The following is an 18,913-nucleotide window of genomic DNA, read 5'->3' as shown; positions in this document are numbered from 1 at the left end:
AATAATGTCTCTTCTTTCTTACAGGGGGTTTGTGCGCTCGTGCAACTAACCTGGATTCCAGCGTCGCGGGAAGACTCGGTGAGTATGTGCAGCGTTACTGATGTGCGCGTGTTAACGCTGTTCTTCTTTGTTCTTACAGGTGCCGGTGTAGAAGTCCCCTCTTAACTGGAGATCGCTGCGGCGTGGAGTAAAAACCAGGTAAGCTGAATGATCCAGAGCGGGTAAGCAGAAGCAGGATGATCCGGAGCAGGTAAGCAGAAACAGGATGATCCAGAGCACGGCAAGTGTGTTGCTGATACAGCTCACAGTAAGCAACACGAAGCACTGGAAGAATCTTGGGTCTGGCTTATATAGCCAGCCACACCCAAACACTAGAGAGCTCATGAGTTATCATGCACTTCCTGTTTGGCAACAGGAAGTGGTAACCAGGAAGTTACTACAAACATTAGGAAGGAATGAAAGGAGAGATTGGTTATGGGTTCTTTGTGTGCCTATGCCAGGCCTGCCAAGCCTCCACCCAGCTTGCCCCAACTGCCTGCCTGATACCCATGACAATAGTGCCGCAAATTGAGGAGGAGAAAGGTGGAGACTCACCTTCTCATTTCACTGCGGTAACCGAAAAATGGCTGCCGCAGTGAAATTTACTTTGTTTCATATCGGCGTGCATTATGCACGCCAACGTGAAACTGAAAGAAATCCAACCCCCGGGCCATGAGGAGGAACAACCTCCTCACGTAGCCTGGGTGTTGGATTAAACTTTTGTGCGATCCCTGCTTTGCAGGGATCGCACAAAGTGAAGTGACTCAAAGGACGAGCTATCTCGTCCTTGGATCTTAAGGGGTTAACTGATGTAATTATAAACATGTTGATAGTGACATCTACTGGCGAATAGCAGTATTGTCACTCAGCTTTGTATTTACATTACTGCAAGGAAGAGATCGGGGTCAGGAAGTCAGTTATGAGAGCCCTGAAGAACCCTGCCTCAAGGGCAATATTTGGAGAGTGCTGGGGCTACGTCCTGGCCCATTTAAAGCCCTGAAGTGGGGACAGCTTTTTAAATGATTTTAGTTTCATAAAACGAAATACTGATTCCTAATACAGCCTGTTTCATTTCCCAGAATTGTTGTGGTGGGTGGATGGGGATTATATACTAGGGGCAGTTCAATGAGAGGTTGCTGTTAATATGGATTTCGAAACTCTGACCTGGTGGGCAGACGTTAAGGAGGCCACCCTAGTTTAGTGGAACAGGGGAACCTTCTGGACAAACCAGACCAATCTACGGTAGCTTGGCAGGCAGTCAAGACTAAGTCTCAGGAGGGGTGAGAGTGATCAGAAGCCCGCAGTGAGCACACACAGTAAAGCTCCACAGATTACTCTTAGACAGATGTATGTCAAAAATACATTATAGGCCTTTGTAGCAAAACACGATTAAACCACAGTCATAATAAAATAGTTAACACACATGCTTTTCACTATGTAACATATATACAAAATGCATTTGGCCTAATTCTGATGAAGGGGAGAAAATAACTACAACCTGCAACAGAAAGGGTCAAGTTCAACACAGATATCACATTAGGCAGTTCTTCGTAGTCAATCCCTAGCTTATGCAGTCCAGCCGAAGAAGAGAGGAGCCTTATGCTCAAAGCACAGCGTTAACAAGGTGTGGTTGTGCGTAAAGCGAAAAGTGGGTTCTCTTCTGGGAGCTGCAGGTGTTCAGGAAGGGGGTTGACGTGAAGAATAAAGCCCTACTCCTCGAGGAGAGTCTACCCTTGCAGATAGAGCGACTTCCAGAGTTCGGGACTAGCTGCGGAGCACAGGCTAGCCCAGCTAAGGCAAGCATCTTTTATGGGATTCTTGTGCGTAAAAAACGAGCGATGTGCTAGGGGGCCACCGGTAAGTGATGAAAGTACTCACCGACCCTCGACACAATCCGGACCAAACTTTGCAAGTCTAGTGCACTTTGCTAGGTTTAACCCCTGCAGTTACAGGGCGCTCTGGCTCTCAGTGGCTGTGGAACGGGACAGTAGCTTTTTCTCAGCTCTCGAAGAAAGGAGGATAGTTCCGGTGCAGCACATCTCAGGACACAGAGGGGCAGGTCTGTAGGCACTTACAGCAACAGTCATCACAGCAGGGAGACACAGGGACCGCAAATGCAAGTCTGAACTTGGGACAGCAGCGCTTCTGTGCGATACCCCGGGTTCGAACTGGTCAGTTCGCTGGATGGCTCAGGAATACTCCAAAGAGGCTCTTTGCGAGGGTAAGCAGGAGGTGCAGAGGGTAGTATGTCCAAATACTCCAAAAAGTTGAAGTGCCCCTGCAGGCCTTCTTGATATGATGCAAAAGCAGGGATGCAACGGGACAACAGCAGGGTCAGGGTGCCAAACCTTCCTAGCCCATCTCGGGTGGTTCCATGAGGCTGCTCTTTCATTCAGGATACTTGGCTCTTTCTGTAGTTCGGCGTAAACTTCAGGTGATCGACCTGGAATGGATGCAGAGCCCCTTCTCTCATCCAAGATTCGGTTTGCACCCAAATCTAAGATAGCAGATCTTCCATTGTTTGTCTTGCATGCACATCAGGCATGGGCCAATCGTTGCCCATTGTGGTTTCAGTCATTCAAGCCTACCAGACATACTTGTAAAACCAGATATTATGAAGACGTCTGGTATGTTATTAGGAATCCATCACTCCTTCAGTGAATCATTAGTAATTAGTGACTCATTTAGGGATACATTTATCCATCCTTCATTCTGATTAGTGGTGACATTACCTATCCATATTATGCAGCCATTTCCAACTGCTAGCGAAAGAGGCCTGTTATATTTGAAGTACCTTGTAGAGACATATGTATGCATTGTAGAGACACGCATCAGCGAGGACTTAGAAGTATACATTGAGCTTTCATTATAGAGCTTGGTATGAGTGAATGCGTTAGGCACTACATTTGAGAATAGAATGCATAAGGCCTATGGCATTCTGAAGCCATCCTGAATGAGACAGAAGAGAAGCGCCAGAGACTGCGAAAGTTGTTGAGCTACACTGGAACGAGGAATGTGTAAATAGTTGCTTGGCAGACAGAGATTAGACTTGACACTTGCCTTAGAAGCGGAGAAGGGCTTTATTATCAGGCCTTGGGTTGTGTTCGCAGACGAGAAAAGGTGGGGGCATGCAGCAGGGAGTGAGTGCTTTGCACAGAGACATGAAGAGAGGGATTTCAATGGAGTGAATAGAGGAATATGGAGGGAGATGGGAGGATGGTAACACTTAACATAGATAGCATGGTACAAGATATGATGCACAAATGTCACGATGACAGAACACGCAGTAACTGAACAGAACAAGACATACGTAACAGACTTTCAGGCGCTACTCGGATTTAGAAATGTTGACAAAAAGAGTGAATGCTTAATGTAACCATAGAGATGTATGTACGTCATTTGACACTATAACTAAGCAGTAGGCGTGTGTGCTGTTCTCTCTGAGATTGGAGAGAGATGTTTGTCTGTGGTATAGGAGAGGCATTTTTAGATGGAGAGGACTCAGAGAGGAAGCTTGTGGAAGCATTCTGATGAGAGCTGATGCAGATCGATTGAGCAGGGAGACTGGCAGAGAATTGGCAGGAAGACCAGACCACTGAGAGGCCTGTGCCTGAGGGACTGGCTGGTTGCAGAGTGAGCTGGAGAGGAGAGAGACGAGAATGGGAAGCTTGCACATGGCAAGAGGGGAGTATTGCTGATATGAGGCCTAATTGATCTGAATAAGACACGTGCATGGGGAATTAGGGCAGACACTCACACAGAGCTTTGGGTTTGGAGAAGGGGAAATCAGACAGGGATTGTCTTAGAAAGAGAGTGTGAAGTGTGGTGAGGAATGGTGTGGATTGGAGAGGAATGCTGAATGCTGACACTTGCCATATGTATTTTGCATTAGCATTATAGATCCAGCTAATTAGCTGGCTTGCATTAGAAGCTTGTAAGGCTTACATGTATTGCATTGCAGATTTGCACCCAGAGCATAAAACAAGGTGCAAATTCGAGATTTGCATTATAGTAGTGTTTGCATCATGCCTTGCTGTGCATGAATAAATGTATTCCATTGTTATAATTGAAAAAGGCTTATGCGTTTTCATTTGTGTCCAAGGTTATGTTTGTGTGTCCATAGCATAGTAACTTAGGAGTAACACAGTGCACAATCGCCCCGAGATACAAGAGCAGGGGGTGCATAGTGATCCACACCCCCCGAGGTAGATTTGGAGACTAGCAAGTGGTCGCCCATAAGGGGCTAGGCCAAAGGTAATTGTGTTTTTCAGACTAACATACTGGCACGAGATGTGTGGATTGGGACCAGACAGTCCCATCTCTCTTCCTGGGCACTAGCATATGACATGCAGGAGCCCCCGAAGGATGCAGTTTTCGCGGGAGGCTGCATGCCCAAATAAGGAATACCGGATCTTTTGACCAGGGGGAAGGCAATGGGACAAAAATAAAAGGACCCCCATGCACGGTACTGTAAGGTACTTGGCACATAGAAAAATAAGTTACCAAGAACTGGCATCATAGGTGAAGACTAATGGGAACATAGTTTCCCAGTACTGACTGCCTTAAGGACATGTTAGTTTCTCCATAACAACTGAGTGAAAGCCCAGAGGAGTGTAGCTGAAGGCTGTGCATCACTGGTAAAAGTCAGGTTAGGTAAACCAAACAAAAGCAAAAGATTTGGGGGGTCCATAAATGGAGGGAAAATTGCACCGAAGGGAAAACTTTCCCAACAGTTGCCACTGTGAACAATTATAATACAGCAAGCTATCATAACAAGGTGACACATAGTAAAAGGCCACTCTACAGGAATATAGTTACACGTGGTTCCCTTCTTCATGTATATAATCACTGGTCAACAACCATGCATCCAACCAGGTGTTTTAGCTTTGTAACACGGGGTGGAAAACCCAATAGTGTTACCTTTTGCAGTTGTTCATTTCAATTTAAATTGATAGGCATGAATTTGCATTTGCTGAGTCAAGAATGGGGCCAGCTCCAACAACAAGGAAGCAGAAGTGCCAGTTAAACCAGTAATAGCACAAGACTGGATTTGCAAAACGCCTTCTAAATATTAACACTGGCACAGTGTTAATATTGGCACTATATATGTGTGTGGACAGGCTTCTCATAGGTCTTAGAGTGCCCGCGGAAGTAAGTTTATAAGATGAGGTACCTTATGGTGCATAAGTTGGCAAAATGAAAAAAGCGGTGTGGATTTGCAGCTATACGTTTAAAATTTCTCTACTGGAAAGCAAGACTGTTGGCTCGAAATTTTGAGGGAGATAGGAATGTGATAAGGATGTTGGCCCGATTATTGAATGTAATAAGTTATATGCACTATTGTGTATATTGCACATTTTGTATTCTCTATTGTCAGTGATGCTTTTTGTTCTTGAGGAAAATCGGAAGTTAAAAAGACATTATTTAAATGAAAGCAGTTAACCTATGCTGGCTGATTAAAAACGTCTAACATTTCAAATCAGTAGCTGAGATACAAAGCCTGGAGCGTCGAGATCCTGCTATGAAGACCCATAAAATGTGTCTGGTCTCTCTACCATTCAGTCCTCATGAATGTTACAACATATCTTTAAGACCCAATTACACAGGATGTACTTCAGGACCAAAAAGTAGGACGGTACCAGTCCCGAATAAAATACAGACATACATGATAAGCAGCCCTTCTAAGAGCGTTAATTGGTGTCTATGTAATCACCAAGGTTACGTGCCACGTGAGGTGCCGTCCCCTGTAGAATTCTGTGAATTTTTGTCAGAAAATGTTACGGAACTGTTTAGATTGTACCATTAGTGTGATCTAGACTTTGATATTCAGAACTGTATTTGACCATTTTTGAAATCTTCGTAGCAAGTTAAACATCGGCCGCACACACGCGCTGTGAAATGTAAAGCAGCGTGTTCAGTACCAGTACGTGCCCTAGTGAAATCGTTTATTTTGTACTTACCCGTTCGAACTGAGCTGTGTGTTTAGTATTGCTTGCCTACAGGAGCACATTAGCATTTCCCTGACTGAGTCAGTGTAAGCAGGACAATACTGCTTGATTGGAGACACGAAGGACTACATTACCCAGTGGTCGAGACATTGCCATGCATTTGGTCAAACCACTTTAAAGTCATCTGAGATAGAAATGAATCACTCCCACAAACAAATCATCAACACTCAAGAAAAAGTCCTAAGTAGGAACTTTAAGAACATAGGGCCAGCACAATTGGAACAGTGCATGAAAAAGATACAAGACAACTTCCAGAAAGATGACTGTTGTGAAGAAAGGTTACTGAAATATTCAAACGCGGTGCAGGAGCTAGTGGAGCAGCTGGCACCTCTAAAACCAAAGCTTAAAAGAGAGAACAGTAACCATCAGAAATGGTTTCACAGTGGGTTAACTAAACTCAAGAAAGAGAAAAGAGGTTTGGAATGTAAGTGGCTTAAACATCCCACACAAACCAATAAAACATGGAAATGCACAGAAAAACACAATAAAAATGGAAGGAGACCAAGAAAAACTACTATAATGAGCTAATCACAGCAGGATGTTGTTAACTTCCAGTTTTCTCCTATCTCGGAAGAAGAGATGGTCAACGTGCTTGCAGTAATGAACCCTACCTCTTGCTTAGAGAACCTATTCCCATGAGGATAATGCTGGACAACAAGGAGATCTTTACACCAGTATTAACTAAAGTAGCAAATGCCTCATTTAGAGAAGGCATTGTGCCTAAGCGCATTAAAGCAGTCACCATCACGCCCCTTATAAAGACGCCTGGAGACCCCAAGGATCCAGGGAATTTGCGTCCAATCACCAACTGCAATTTCCTGCTGAAAGTCATGGACAAGATAGCAACAGCCCAACTACAATTACTACGAGAGTGAAGAGATATCTAGTGTTCTTGTGACTTACTGAGCAGTAAAAAGAAATCTACAAAAAAACACTTATATGCATGGCATTTTCAGGAATGTCACACTTGCCAACAATATATAAGCAGAGTTACCGTATAATCTCTATTTGTGATTGCAAAGAACACTTGCTGACAAGAAGTGAAACGTATGGGGGGATGGCTGCATACCTTAGTGCTCCAACTTCCATTCTTCAAATATAAAAGACACTACTTCAAAACACAGCACGTTTTTTTTCTTAACTTCAGGATACCTATTGGCTACTTCAAAAAGGAGCCCATTAGCATTTTGGTATTATAAAGAATAGTTTAACCAGCAGGTATATTTTAGGGAAATTATAAGCGCCCATGCAATTCCACATCTCCGAGTCACCAAACTTTTCGGTCATTTATAAAAATCCGTTCAATATACAGCTAAGGGTAAATCATTCTGTATATTTTAAACATTGCAACACACAAAAAAGGAGAATCTTTGGGATGAATCTACATCTTTTAATCAACTAAAAGATTTGAAACGGCTGATTATGTTACAGCTGCCGCTAGCCTAATGTACCAAGCAAGGCTATGTATGGTAGGTTCGAATGTGTCCTAGCTCACAGGTTTGTAAAGACGTCCATTCCCCTGGTATGCTACTTACTGCGAGTACAGCCATTGTTACGTTGATGGTGTCCTCGTGAGGCGGTTTATGCCCAGGTGCGGCTACTCCTGCCAGTTTCCTTGGGAAACTTTGTACCTGCAGGTGTGCCGAATAGGCTGTTGATGCCTCTGTCAAACTGACGTTGCCCCTGCTCGCCTAATAGCTCCTCTTTTGGATTGTCATTGCCCTTCTTAACTAACCGGTACTGTTGTCAGATTTGTGGGCGTCTACGAGCACACGAAATGAAATATCTCCCACCGCGCACTGACCTTGGGTCCCGCATAGCAGGATGAAGAGGAAGACCGGCGACAACACGGACCCCATAGTCACGCTCCGTTTAGCAGCAACATCCGTAGGCTGTCACGGTTCACTCCACGGTACAGAGTGAATAGCTCAAGGTTCAGTTTTGCTTGACACCAGATCACATTACGCTAAGTGTTGTTTCTCTTTATGTGACGACGACCATAATTGTTCAATAGGTCACAATATCCCCTTGCACCTACGGACAGCAGCTGCCTAATTCTCAACCTGAGAGTCGAGACACACACATACACTGGCAGCGCGTGCGTACTATTGCAGTTCACAGACACTAGACCGCATTTCTTCTAAGGATGCCATATTCTCGCTCTGTGGCCATGTTGGGCGTAGATTCGTCGATTGTTGTCCTGAAGACTCTTTTCCAATATGAATTCATATTTCATTTCATTCACTTGGCAAACTGCTGCCCTTTGAGAACGCCGTTGACATAATACATAATTTCGCTTAACTGTACCATTCCTGCTTCTGAATGGAAGATGACCTCGAAAAACAAATATTCGATCTCAGCACACGGTGAAAACCGAACTGAAGCTACCGACAGTACATCACCTGTCACTTTCCTACTCCCCCTTCACCCACTAACCCAACCCCTACCTTTTTGTTTACAGATCCGCCTGAGCCTGGAGGCCAACTCTTTTGGGGATGGCTCCCTATATAATACCATTAACATTAATATGTATTGGAATTAGGTTTGCCAACTTCACAAAATGGTTTCACAGGGCACTTGGCAGTAATATATTGTGTTACATCGCTACCCATAGGTTGTGGTAATGTACTCATTTTATTTAAGTGTATACTTTTTATAAATGCACCAGATCACATCAAGGTTATTGACGATTGTTTCATGTACGTGCTGAGAAAATTTCTTTGTGTATTATTTTGATTTCTTTTATCATCTTTTGCAGATTTGTCAGTGTGTGTCCTTTGGTTTCTTTTGATGTAAGGTTGCATATTGTTATCTTGTGCATTATGCTTTGCTTTTTGTATAAAGGGAAAAAAAGAGAACAAAAAAAAATAATTTGAAAAGTTGTATATTCAACTAAACACATTTAAATAAAAAAAATGGTTTCACAGGGCACTTTAGAAATGGTAGCATATTAGAAGCAGCCTGCTCCATTCAGTGTCATTCACACCTGTTAGTGACCCTCCCATGTATGTTTGCCCTTTAAGGGAATGCATCCCTCCCATGTGTATCATTGCCCTTTTAAGATGGCCCAAGCTAATAAAAGGGAACCCTGCATACACATTTAACAGAACGGCTGCAGACTCCGAAACAACGGAATGACTTGAGTCTGTTTCTCATTGAGGCCTGCAAGCCCACTCTGTGTAAGCAGGGCCTGCAGGTCAAGTTGCCATGGGGCCCCCTAGCCAAGAGAGCATGCGGGGTCCGCGTGTGCTGGTGGGTCTCAACCTGCCACCCCTAGAGGCATGGGGCCTCATAGGTGCTGGTGTCCCATAACACCTCAGGGGGGGCTGCTGCGATGTCCATGACCAGCCCCCACCCATCAATCCTTCGAGGCACTGGGCCTCTGTGATAATGGTGTCCCATAGTATGACCGGGAGCATGGGGGGGCTGGCGCGATGTCCATGACCAGCTCCCCCAGTAACATTGGCGACGAGGAAGTCGTCATTGTCAGCTCACCCGCATCGTTATGTGTGGGCCGGCCGCCGTTGCGGCCGCTACGTTAGGACGTCCAGGACGTGACGTCAAGGGAAGGGGAGGGGCGGGGGGGGAGTTCGGCAGTTGCCGTTGTGTAAGAATAAAGCAAGGTTCTCTAGCACTCCGGCTCCCGCGTATCATTGCCGCGAGGCCCGCGCGCGCGTGTTGTGCACCTGCAGTCCGCGGCCGTCCATCGGCCCGACAATGGTGACGAGATAACACGGCCCACGTGTGCCGTAGGGAGGCCCGCAATCGTGCGGCTCGGCGCGTCGGCGCACCTCCACGACGCGTGACAGCTGGGAGCTGCCAACAGCCGACGGCGGCGCCGGAACACACGAGCAGACGCACCCCACAACCACAGCAGGGGTGCAGAACCGGCAGACTCTGCCCCACAGTCACGGCAGAGACACCGGAACGGCTAGCACAGCATCACAGCCTCATCAGGGTGCAGGACCAGCAGGCACAGCCCCACAGCTGCAAAAGAGGTGCAGGCACACCCCACCGCTAAAAGCACACCGGTCGGCGGCAAGCGGGTAAGATGTCAGATACCGCCAGCACGCCTGCCTCATCCACAGGAGGGGCAAGCACCGCAGCGGCCGCGCCAGGAAGTGGCGCCAATCAACCCCCTCACACAGAAGCAGCGCAGGTGATCCACATGCCAAACCCCTTTGAAATTAGAGACACCTCAAACTTGGGGCCCCGTTGGACGATATGGCTCAGGGACTTCAAATTTTACACGGGGGCGATAGGACTTACCGATGACGCAAGACTGAAGAACACACTGTTCATGGCGGTTGGGCCAGCAGTGAGGGACATAGCCGGAGAGCTACTCGACGTCGACACAGTAACCTATGGTCAACTCCACACCAAACTATCCGAATACTTCGCTCCACACACAAACGTCGACTATGAACACCACGTATTTCATACAACCAGGCAGGAAAAGGGCGAATCCATCGACAATTTCGTGATGCGCCTGCGCATAAAACTAAAACACTGCGAATTTCACAGATATTCGAACGAAGAAGCTCTCAGATCGCAGGCTGCATCTCGCAACCTTTTCGTAAACAGCTCCTGCAAAAACAAAGGTCACTTGAAGAGATTCTAGCACTGGCTCGCATGGAGGCCGCCGTGGACTCACAACTAGACAACCTGGGGAAAGTCTCCATTCAACAGCCAGGGGAACCCGCAGAATCCGTCAACAAACTATACACAAGCCCCAGCCAGAGCGGGAGACGCACAGAGGCCACCTGCTACTAGTGCGGGTACGAATATCCGCACGTTGGGGACTGCCCGGCCCTGGGACAACAATGTGCTGCATGCGGAGGCATGGACCACTTCAGGGCCACGTGCAAGAACGCCCCCATGACTGCACAGGGTAGACCCCGAACTCAAGACAGACGCCGATACAGCCGGCAAAGCCCGCCCAAGCCCAGAGGAGAGAGCGACAGGAAGCCGACAAAAAGAGAGGACAGCAGCAGATCCAGCCACTACTCCAGGGACGACAGGCGCTCGTCAGAGGACACGCGTCGCTCCCACAGAAGACGATACGTCCGCTACATATAAACGCGATCCCCCACCAGCAGCGACACCCCATCTTCAGGGGATGACCTGAGGAAAAAGGGCTACGTATGGGCCGTCAAGACTAACACGTCCGCCACACAGCACAGTCCCATAGTCACATTGACTGTAAACAAAACGCCAGTGAAATTCCTTATAGACACCGGGGCCACGGTGAATATCATAAATGAACAAACCTACGAAGCACTAACTCCACCTCCCAAAATCAAGAAGGCTGAAATAGACATCTACCCATATGGATCCACGACGCCCCTACCGTGCAAAGGCACCATAACAGCGTGGTGCTCCCACAAGCAGCACTCCGCGAGAATCCCACTGCACATCCTCAAAACGGAAGCAGACAGTGGCTGCATCCTAAGCTTCAGGACAGCTGTGGAGATGGGCCTGGTACACATCCTCTATCAGTTGATGGCCCACAAGTACTTTGCCAAGCCGGAAATAATTGAACAGACCTTCCCTAAACTATTCCACGGCCTAGGAAAACTAAAACACCGGAAAGTACACCTGCACATAGACCCACTCGTCAAACCAGTAGCCCAACACTACCGCGGCATTCCATTCAACATCCAAAGACAAGTGGAAGAAGAACTGGATAAACTGATCAAGATGGACGTTATTGAACCGGTTTCGGGGCCCACCCCCTGGGTCTCACCCATCGTCCCAGTCCCCAAAAAGTCGCCGGACGGGTCCATCCGCTTGTGCGTCGACATGCGCCGAGCCAACACCGCCATCGAGAGAGAGAGACACCAGGCGCCCAGGATCACAGATATGATCCACCTTCTACACGGATCAAGAGTCTTCTCAAAACTGGACCTAACTAAAGGATACCACCAGATCGAAATCGCAGCCGAATCCAGATACATCACCACGTTTGTCACCCACCTTGGATTATTTCAGTACAAACGACTCAGTTTCGGTATCTCGTCGGCGGCCGAGATCTTCCAGGAAGAGATTCACAAAGTAATTCGACACATACCAAACTGTCTGAATTACTCAGATGACGTCCTGGTATACGGCAAAACGCAGGAAGAACACGACAGGGCGCTCCACAAAGTATGTCAGGCAATGGAAGAGGCTGGCCACACGCTAAAAAAGGCAAAGTGCGAATTCTCCAAGGGGTCGCTGAGGTTCTTTGGTCACATCTTCTCGGAGAAAGGCATGAGGCCGGACCCGGAAAAAGTTGAAGCGCTAAACTCTGCCACCTCCCCCATAAACACAACAGACCTGCGCTCATTCCTGGGCCTAGCCAGCTATTGTTCTAGATATCTGAAGGACTATGCCACGGTCAGCAACCCCCTTCGACTGCTCACGCGGAAGGACACGCCGTTCGTATGGTCAAAGGAGTGTCAAGAGGCGTTCGAAGCCATCAGAAGCGCCATTTCACAGGCAGAGGACATGGCGTATTACGACGCCCGGTGCGACACCGAGGTGATTGTAGACGCCAGCCTGGTAGGCCTTGGTGCCATCCTGACACAAAAAGATCCGGAGGACTCGCGAAACGTCCACATAGTCGCGTACGCCAGCAGGAGCCTGACAACCACAGAACAGGCATACTCCCAGGCGGAAAAGGAAAGCCTGGCGGTAGTATGGGCCTGCGAATACTTTCACCTGTTTCTCTTCGGCAAGAGATTCACAATAGTCACGGATCACCAGGCCCTCCTGACTATCTATGGAAATCCCAAAGCCGTCATGCCACCAAGGATAGCTAGATGGGGTTTGAGACTACAAGACTACCAATTCACGGTTAAGCACCAGCCCGGAAAGGCGGACAATCCAGCCGACTATCTCTCTCGTCACCCCACGGCATCTCAACCCTCCATCGCAGACGCGTACATTAACTATGTCATTCACCACCTACAGCCGCTACCCATAGGATGGGCAGAGATAACCGCTCAGTCGGAAGCCGATCCCGCATTACGCATCGTCAGACATTGCCTTCTAACGGACAAAAGGGCCCTCATGAGGCAGCAAGCGAAGGCAGAAACAGACGAAGTCAAGGAAGAAGTCAAGGGACTACATCTAGTCCGTGACGAATTGACAGTGGTGGAAGGCATGGTACTGTTAAAAGGGTGCAAGGTCGTCATTCCGAGAGCACTCCGGGAAAGGACGATACACCTGGCCCATGAAGGACATCGTGGGATAGTGGCCACGAAACGGCTTCTCCGGCAGAAAGTGTGGTTCCCGCAGTTTGACAACCTAGTAGAAACAATCATAGGAGGATGCCACATATGTGCACAGGTAGCTCGGCCGCCACACCCAAATCCGCTACAAATGTCACCGCTTCCCACTAAAGTATGGGAGGAACTGGCAGTGGACCTGTTCGGACCATTGAATGACGGAACGCACGTCGTGGTACTCATGGATGAACATTCGAGATACCCCGACGCCCAGATCGTAGACAGCAGCGCAACATCGAGTGTTATCCCCGCCCTTGACCGGATGGTGTCAGCGTACGGGATCCCCAAAGTGATAAAGTCAGACAACGGCCCCACTTTCATAAGTCATGTTTTCAGAAGTTTGCACGATACATGGTATTCCAACACCAAAAGATAACTCCCCGATGGCCTCAGGCAAATGGCATGGTCGAAAGATTCATGACCAACATCAAGAGAACACTACAGATTGCCCATATCCAAAACAAACCTTTCGAGCAGGCTCTCAATCAACTGCTCAGGGAGTATCGTCACACACCACACAGCACCACCGGCATATGCCCGGCAGACCTGCTATTCCGGAGGCCAATCACCACAAGGCTACCAGAGGACCCAAGACCCAAGGGTACGACAAGCCTTGAACGAGAAGCAAGAGTCAACGACGAGAGGAATAAGGCGTAAATGAAGGAAGCAACGGACAGAAAGAGAAGGGCGAGAGAAAATCCGATGCAGACAGGCGATGAGGTATGGGTCAGACAACCCAAACACAGGAAGGAAGAAGCGACATTCGCACCCGACCCCCTCATCATCACCCATAAGAAAGGAACAATGGTCACAGCACAAAGAAGCGACTGCACATCCATAACCCGAAACAGCTCACAATTCAAGCGGGTAAAACCCCATCATGGAGAGCGGTGGGAATGGGACAGAGACAGTGACGGAAATGGCCTTTCAGAGGAACCCTACCAAGGAGACGCCGAGGAGTCAGAGACAGAAAAGGACGGTGCAACCCTGGCCAGAGACTGCTCGACGCCGTGTGGGGTGAGGCGCCCTCAGAGGAGTCGCATCAAGCCGCTTCGCCTGATAGAAGAAATGGGGTAAGGAGACAGGAGCACCCCTCATGTTAAAAAGGGGGGAGATGTCAGCTCACCCGCATCGTTATGTGTGGGCCGGCCGCCGTTGCGGCCGCTACGTTAGGACGTCCAGGACGTGACGTCAAGGGAAGGGGAGGGGAGGGGCGGGGGGAGGTTCGGCAGTTGCCGTTGTGTAAGAATAAAGCAAGGTTCTCTAGCACTCCGGCTCCCGCGTATCATTGCCGCGAGGCCCGCGCGCGCGTGTTGTGCACCTGCAGTCCGCGGCCGTCCATCGGCCCGACAGTCATCTCTAACGAAAAAAGGTGAGAAGACGATGGGCCCCCGCGAGGCACTGTCCCTGCCCTCACTTGTGTTGGTGAGAGAAAGGATGGAGAGTGAGAAGAGGAGTGCCTGAACCCACCGCAAGCCAGGATTGGCCTGTGTCTCACTGCCATAGCCACGGTGCAGGCCCGGGCCACCCTGCGGTGCGGTGCGGTGCGCCCGTGGCATTCTGCCTAATGGAAATGAAGTGTGCGCACCAAGGGAGAAGGAACAGAGCGGCTGCCGCCGCAAAGAAAGTTTTGTCTCCCACATTGAGAGAGGGAGCTGAGCTGTTTTCTCCTTTAGGTGAAAGAGGAGGAGACGTGGAAAGAGCTCCAGCACCCTTTGCTGTGGGTCCTCCCCGGCCGCGGCCCTCGGTGAGGAGGGTGCTCGTGCCGCCAGGGGAGGATCCAGCATGCAGCTCCCTGCGGCACACGCCGCGCGCAAAAGGGGAAGCAGCCGTGTCATGCTGACGGCCCCCGGCACGCCTGCCACTGCCGAAAGAAGACACGCCGGGTCCCCCACTGTCATCCCGGCCCCAGCGATAAATTAAATGAAGTGCTCCAATCGGGAGCGTATAATGGGAGGTGAGTCCCCTGCAGGCAGGCGGTAACACTCTCGTGTTGCAATACTGCCGGAGCCCCAGCACGAGCCCAGTGCCTGCAGCGGGAAGATCCCGGGCTGCTGCTAGTGAAGGCCACTGTGCCCCGGTAGGAGCAGTGAAAAAGATGATGCATGCTCCCTGTCGGAGCTCGTAGCAAAGAAAAGGGCCCCATTGAAGATCCCGGGCCTGGCAGTGGTAATGAGAAGTAAGGACCCCAGTATGCAACCGGGCCATGTGGGCATGAAAAGATGCAGGCTCCATGCCAGAGCTAATGCACATGAAGCAGGTGGCGGACCCTCTGAAAAGCCTGGGCCATGTGCAGGTGATCGTGTGAAATACTCTGGTGCAAAGAGAATAAAGGAGGCTGCCCCAAAAGTGATCCCTGGCCCGGCAGTGACTAGGAAAGGACTCCATATCAGCACAGGCATATAACGTGCTCATAACATCGAGCACTTGGCATATCATGTGCTCAGAGCATCGAAGGGATGCCGTCAGACCCCAATGACAGCAACAGGGACGGATGGGCGCTGAGTCTCGGTGCCAAAGAAGGAGAAGAAGAAGGACTCTGCGCACCAAAGGCAGCTTTGTGCTAACGGAGTATGGCATTGACCCAACACCAACAATGGCCACACTGTGGCTGATGTGGGACTTCCACCCTCATGCTCCTCAGGGTTCCCAGCCAGGAGCACCGGGGCACCCTGCGCTCCGTACACCGCACCTCCTGCCGGTACTATCAAGCATGGGATGCTGCCTGAGCAGGGCTTGACAAAGGGAAGATCCTCCAGCACCAGGGAAGAGGCGCTATGCGCTGTCAGGTGATCCAAGAGATCGACTCCCACCACGCACCTGGGATGCCAGTCCAGTCCCGCACTGCCAGCCAGGCTAGCACCTGGGCCCCACACCAGCAGTTAAAAGGCATGGCACAAGAAGGATGAACGTAATCACCCCAGAGCAGTGCCAGCAGGAAACCAGACACCCTGCCATGGAAGTAACCCAGCCACAGAAGCTGCCCTACAAGTGGCCTCGGCACCATGCCACTAATGTCCCATACCGTACCGTCTGAGGACCAGGGAGCTAGTGGCCCTGACTGCCTGCCACTAACGTCACCCGGCAGAGCATCCCCTCGAAGAACCAGCCCAACGTGGGCTTGGGGGAGATACCTACAGGCCCCCTGAGTTCAACCAACAGCTGCTGTTTGACCAATGAACATGGGTGGCCCTGACACCCGCCGCGAGGAAGCGGTACACTGGGCAAGGTAAGGGTTGCAGCCCCTCGGGAGTGCTTGTGCGCCCTCATGTGCCACTGGAGAGCTGCACTTTGGGGACTGGAGGGACATCGCCGAAAAGGGGGTGAGGGATGTCCTGTCACCCCGTGCCCTGTCAGCATTACGTGGAGTAGCCTGGACGCCGGCGATCTGCATCTCCCTGGCCGTACCTACAACATCAAGGGTCTATGCCGATGTGGCCCCTGCCACCTGCCAGGTGCGGATTTGCCGGTTTTGAACTGTACCATCAATGGATCTGGACCCCGGAAAGGGGCTCCTGCACGAACCACCCTCAACATCAAGGGACTATGCCGAAGTGGCCCCTTGCACCTGCCAGGTGCGGCTTTGCCGGTTTTGAACTATACCATCAATGGACCTGGACCCGGGAAAGTGACTCCTGAACAGACGCCGATGGAAGGTGAACTGGTCTCCGGCAGTCCTGCCATTGCTTTAAGAGGACTCAGTAAACATGCGTTTTGATGCTGTGAACCTGCATAGTAGTTACATGCTTAAAGTGGTCTCAGTAAAGGGCAGTGATGTGAAGCTGTACTCCCGCAGTTGGGAGAGGTGCTTATATGGTACCAGTGGCTATCCACGAGTATCATGCAATGGTGGCAATTCCGTACCCCAGGTTAATAAAGGGTTTGTAACTTGCGGTCCAACTGCCAACCATCCACCGGGGGCTTGCCCCCTGTGACCATCACCTGAGGGTGATGGGTCGTAGGTGATATGCATATAAGAATGTGAGGCCATGTGTGTGGTGGTTGCAAATCCTGTTTGAAGTTGGTGCCATGACTCCCAAGTAATGCCGTTATGCAACGCTGGTGGGGGGGTTCAGTTATGCTGTAATCACATTTGTTTGTTCCTTATGAAAAAGGAGGAATGTTACAGAGTGACCCTCCCATGTGTGTTTCCCCTTTAAGGGAATGTATCCCTCCCACGTGTATTGCCCTTTTAAGATGGGCCATGACTGTGTCATGGCCCGAGCTAATAAAAGGGAGCTCTGCAGGCACGTGGAACAGAATGGCTGCAAACTCCGAAACGGAATGACTTGAGTCCGTTTCTCATTGAGGCCTGCAGGCCCACCCTGTGTAAGCAGGGCCTGCAGGCCAAGTTGCCATGGTGCCCCCTAGCCAAGAGGGCATCTGAACTCTGACCTGGTGGGCAGATGTTCAGAAGGCCAGCCTAGTTTCTTGGAAAAGGGTAACCTCTGGACAAGCCAGACCAATCAAGGTATCTATGGCAGGCGGTCAAGACTAAGTCTCAGGAGGGGTGAGGATGACTGAAAGACCTCAATGAGCACACAGAGCAAGGACACTTACAAATTACTCCCAGACAGTTGTTATATCAAAAATAAAACACATTTATTACAAGGCCTTTGTAACTCAGACAATAGCAAATGTATCACAGCAATACTAAGTAAACCAACACAACACAATCAATACAAGAACATTGGGGTCTATAGGGTTAAATGCACAAATATGTCCACAACCTAGATGGCGAGAAAACAGGCAGTGCAGATAGTCTTTTAGGCCCCTTTGACATCGACAGTACACCTAACTAAGAGGCAGTCCAAGCCCTAAGAAGAGGGGAGCCTTGTGCTCAATAGTACATGCAATGCAAGTGCATGCGGTTGTTCCAATGGGCAAAACAGGGTCTCTTCAGGGTTCTCTAGCAACTCAGGAAGGTCGATGAGGCGATGAAGAATACGTTCCCACTATTCAGGGAGGACCTCCACTTGAAGGCAGAGGCAGTTCCAGAGTGCAGGATGGAGTCGCTAGTTCGCACTAGCAGTGGAAAGGAGAGGGACCCCCAGGGGCCACTCATGTGTAATAATGGATGAAGGCGCTAGGGGCCACCGGTTAAGGTTAGGGTTACTCACCGGCCCCAGGTGCACTCTGGACCAAACCGCCAGTTGAGTCCACTTCGGTTTCGGGTTCTACTGTGGCAATATGACGGCTCTGCGGCTTTCAGTTCCGAAGATACAGTGAGGATTCCCAAATGGGACAGTGAAGATTTCTCCGCTCCGGGTGGATGAATCGACCCAGTGTCACTGCAGCAGGCTTCAGGGGAAAGAGGGTCATAAATGCAGCGCACCTGCAAATGTCGTTGCCGTAGCAGGGCAACACAGTAACTGCGTATGCTCCGGTCCTGGCGCACTCGTCTCACTTTAGACCTGGGAATGCTAAGTGTACAAAATTCGGTGTGAGGGTGCCGCGGACACAGGGCTAGCAGTATACCAAGTTTCGAGGGCCTCCTTGAAACGACGGCGGGGACAGAGCAAAGGACCTGCGTAAGCTTGTCAGCCCACTGGTTGGCCCAGGACACTTCCGAGAAGGCTTACTTGCAGGTTTAGT

The 18,913-nt window shown here is 49.8% G+C and overlaps 1 protein-coding gene across 1 annotated transcript in view; it reads right to left on the bottom strand.

Annotated features, from left to right (window-relative positions):
- TXNDC15 (thioredoxin domain containing 15) overlaps positions 1 to 8,219 on the bottom strand; it is a 360,487-nt gene extending 352,268 nt beyond the window's left edge. The window contains exon 1 of the mRNA XM_069652576.1: positions 7,852 to 8,219. Within this exon, the coding sequence (XP_069508677.1) occupies positions 7,852 to 7,906 (55 nt within the window). The 5' untranslated portion in view covers positions 7,907 to 8,219. The remainder of the gene's footprint in view (positions 1 to 7,851) is intronic.
- Between the last annotated feature and the right edge of the window lie 10,694 nt (positions 8,220 to 18,913).

The sequence above is a fragment of the Ambystoma mexicanum genome, chromosome 3p (genome assembly GCF_040938575.1).
Source record: "Ambystoma mexicanum isolate Mex_15411 chromosome 3p, UKY_AmexF1_1, whole genome shotgun sequence".
In the NCBI taxonomy this organism is placed as follows: domain Eukaryota; kingdom Metazoa; phylum Chordata; class Amphibia; order Caudata; family Ambystomatidae; genus Ambystoma; species Ambystoma mexicanum.
The sequence above is the reverse complement of the archived record's forward strand: the minus strand, read 5'-3'. Positions and strand labels throughout refer to the sequence as shown.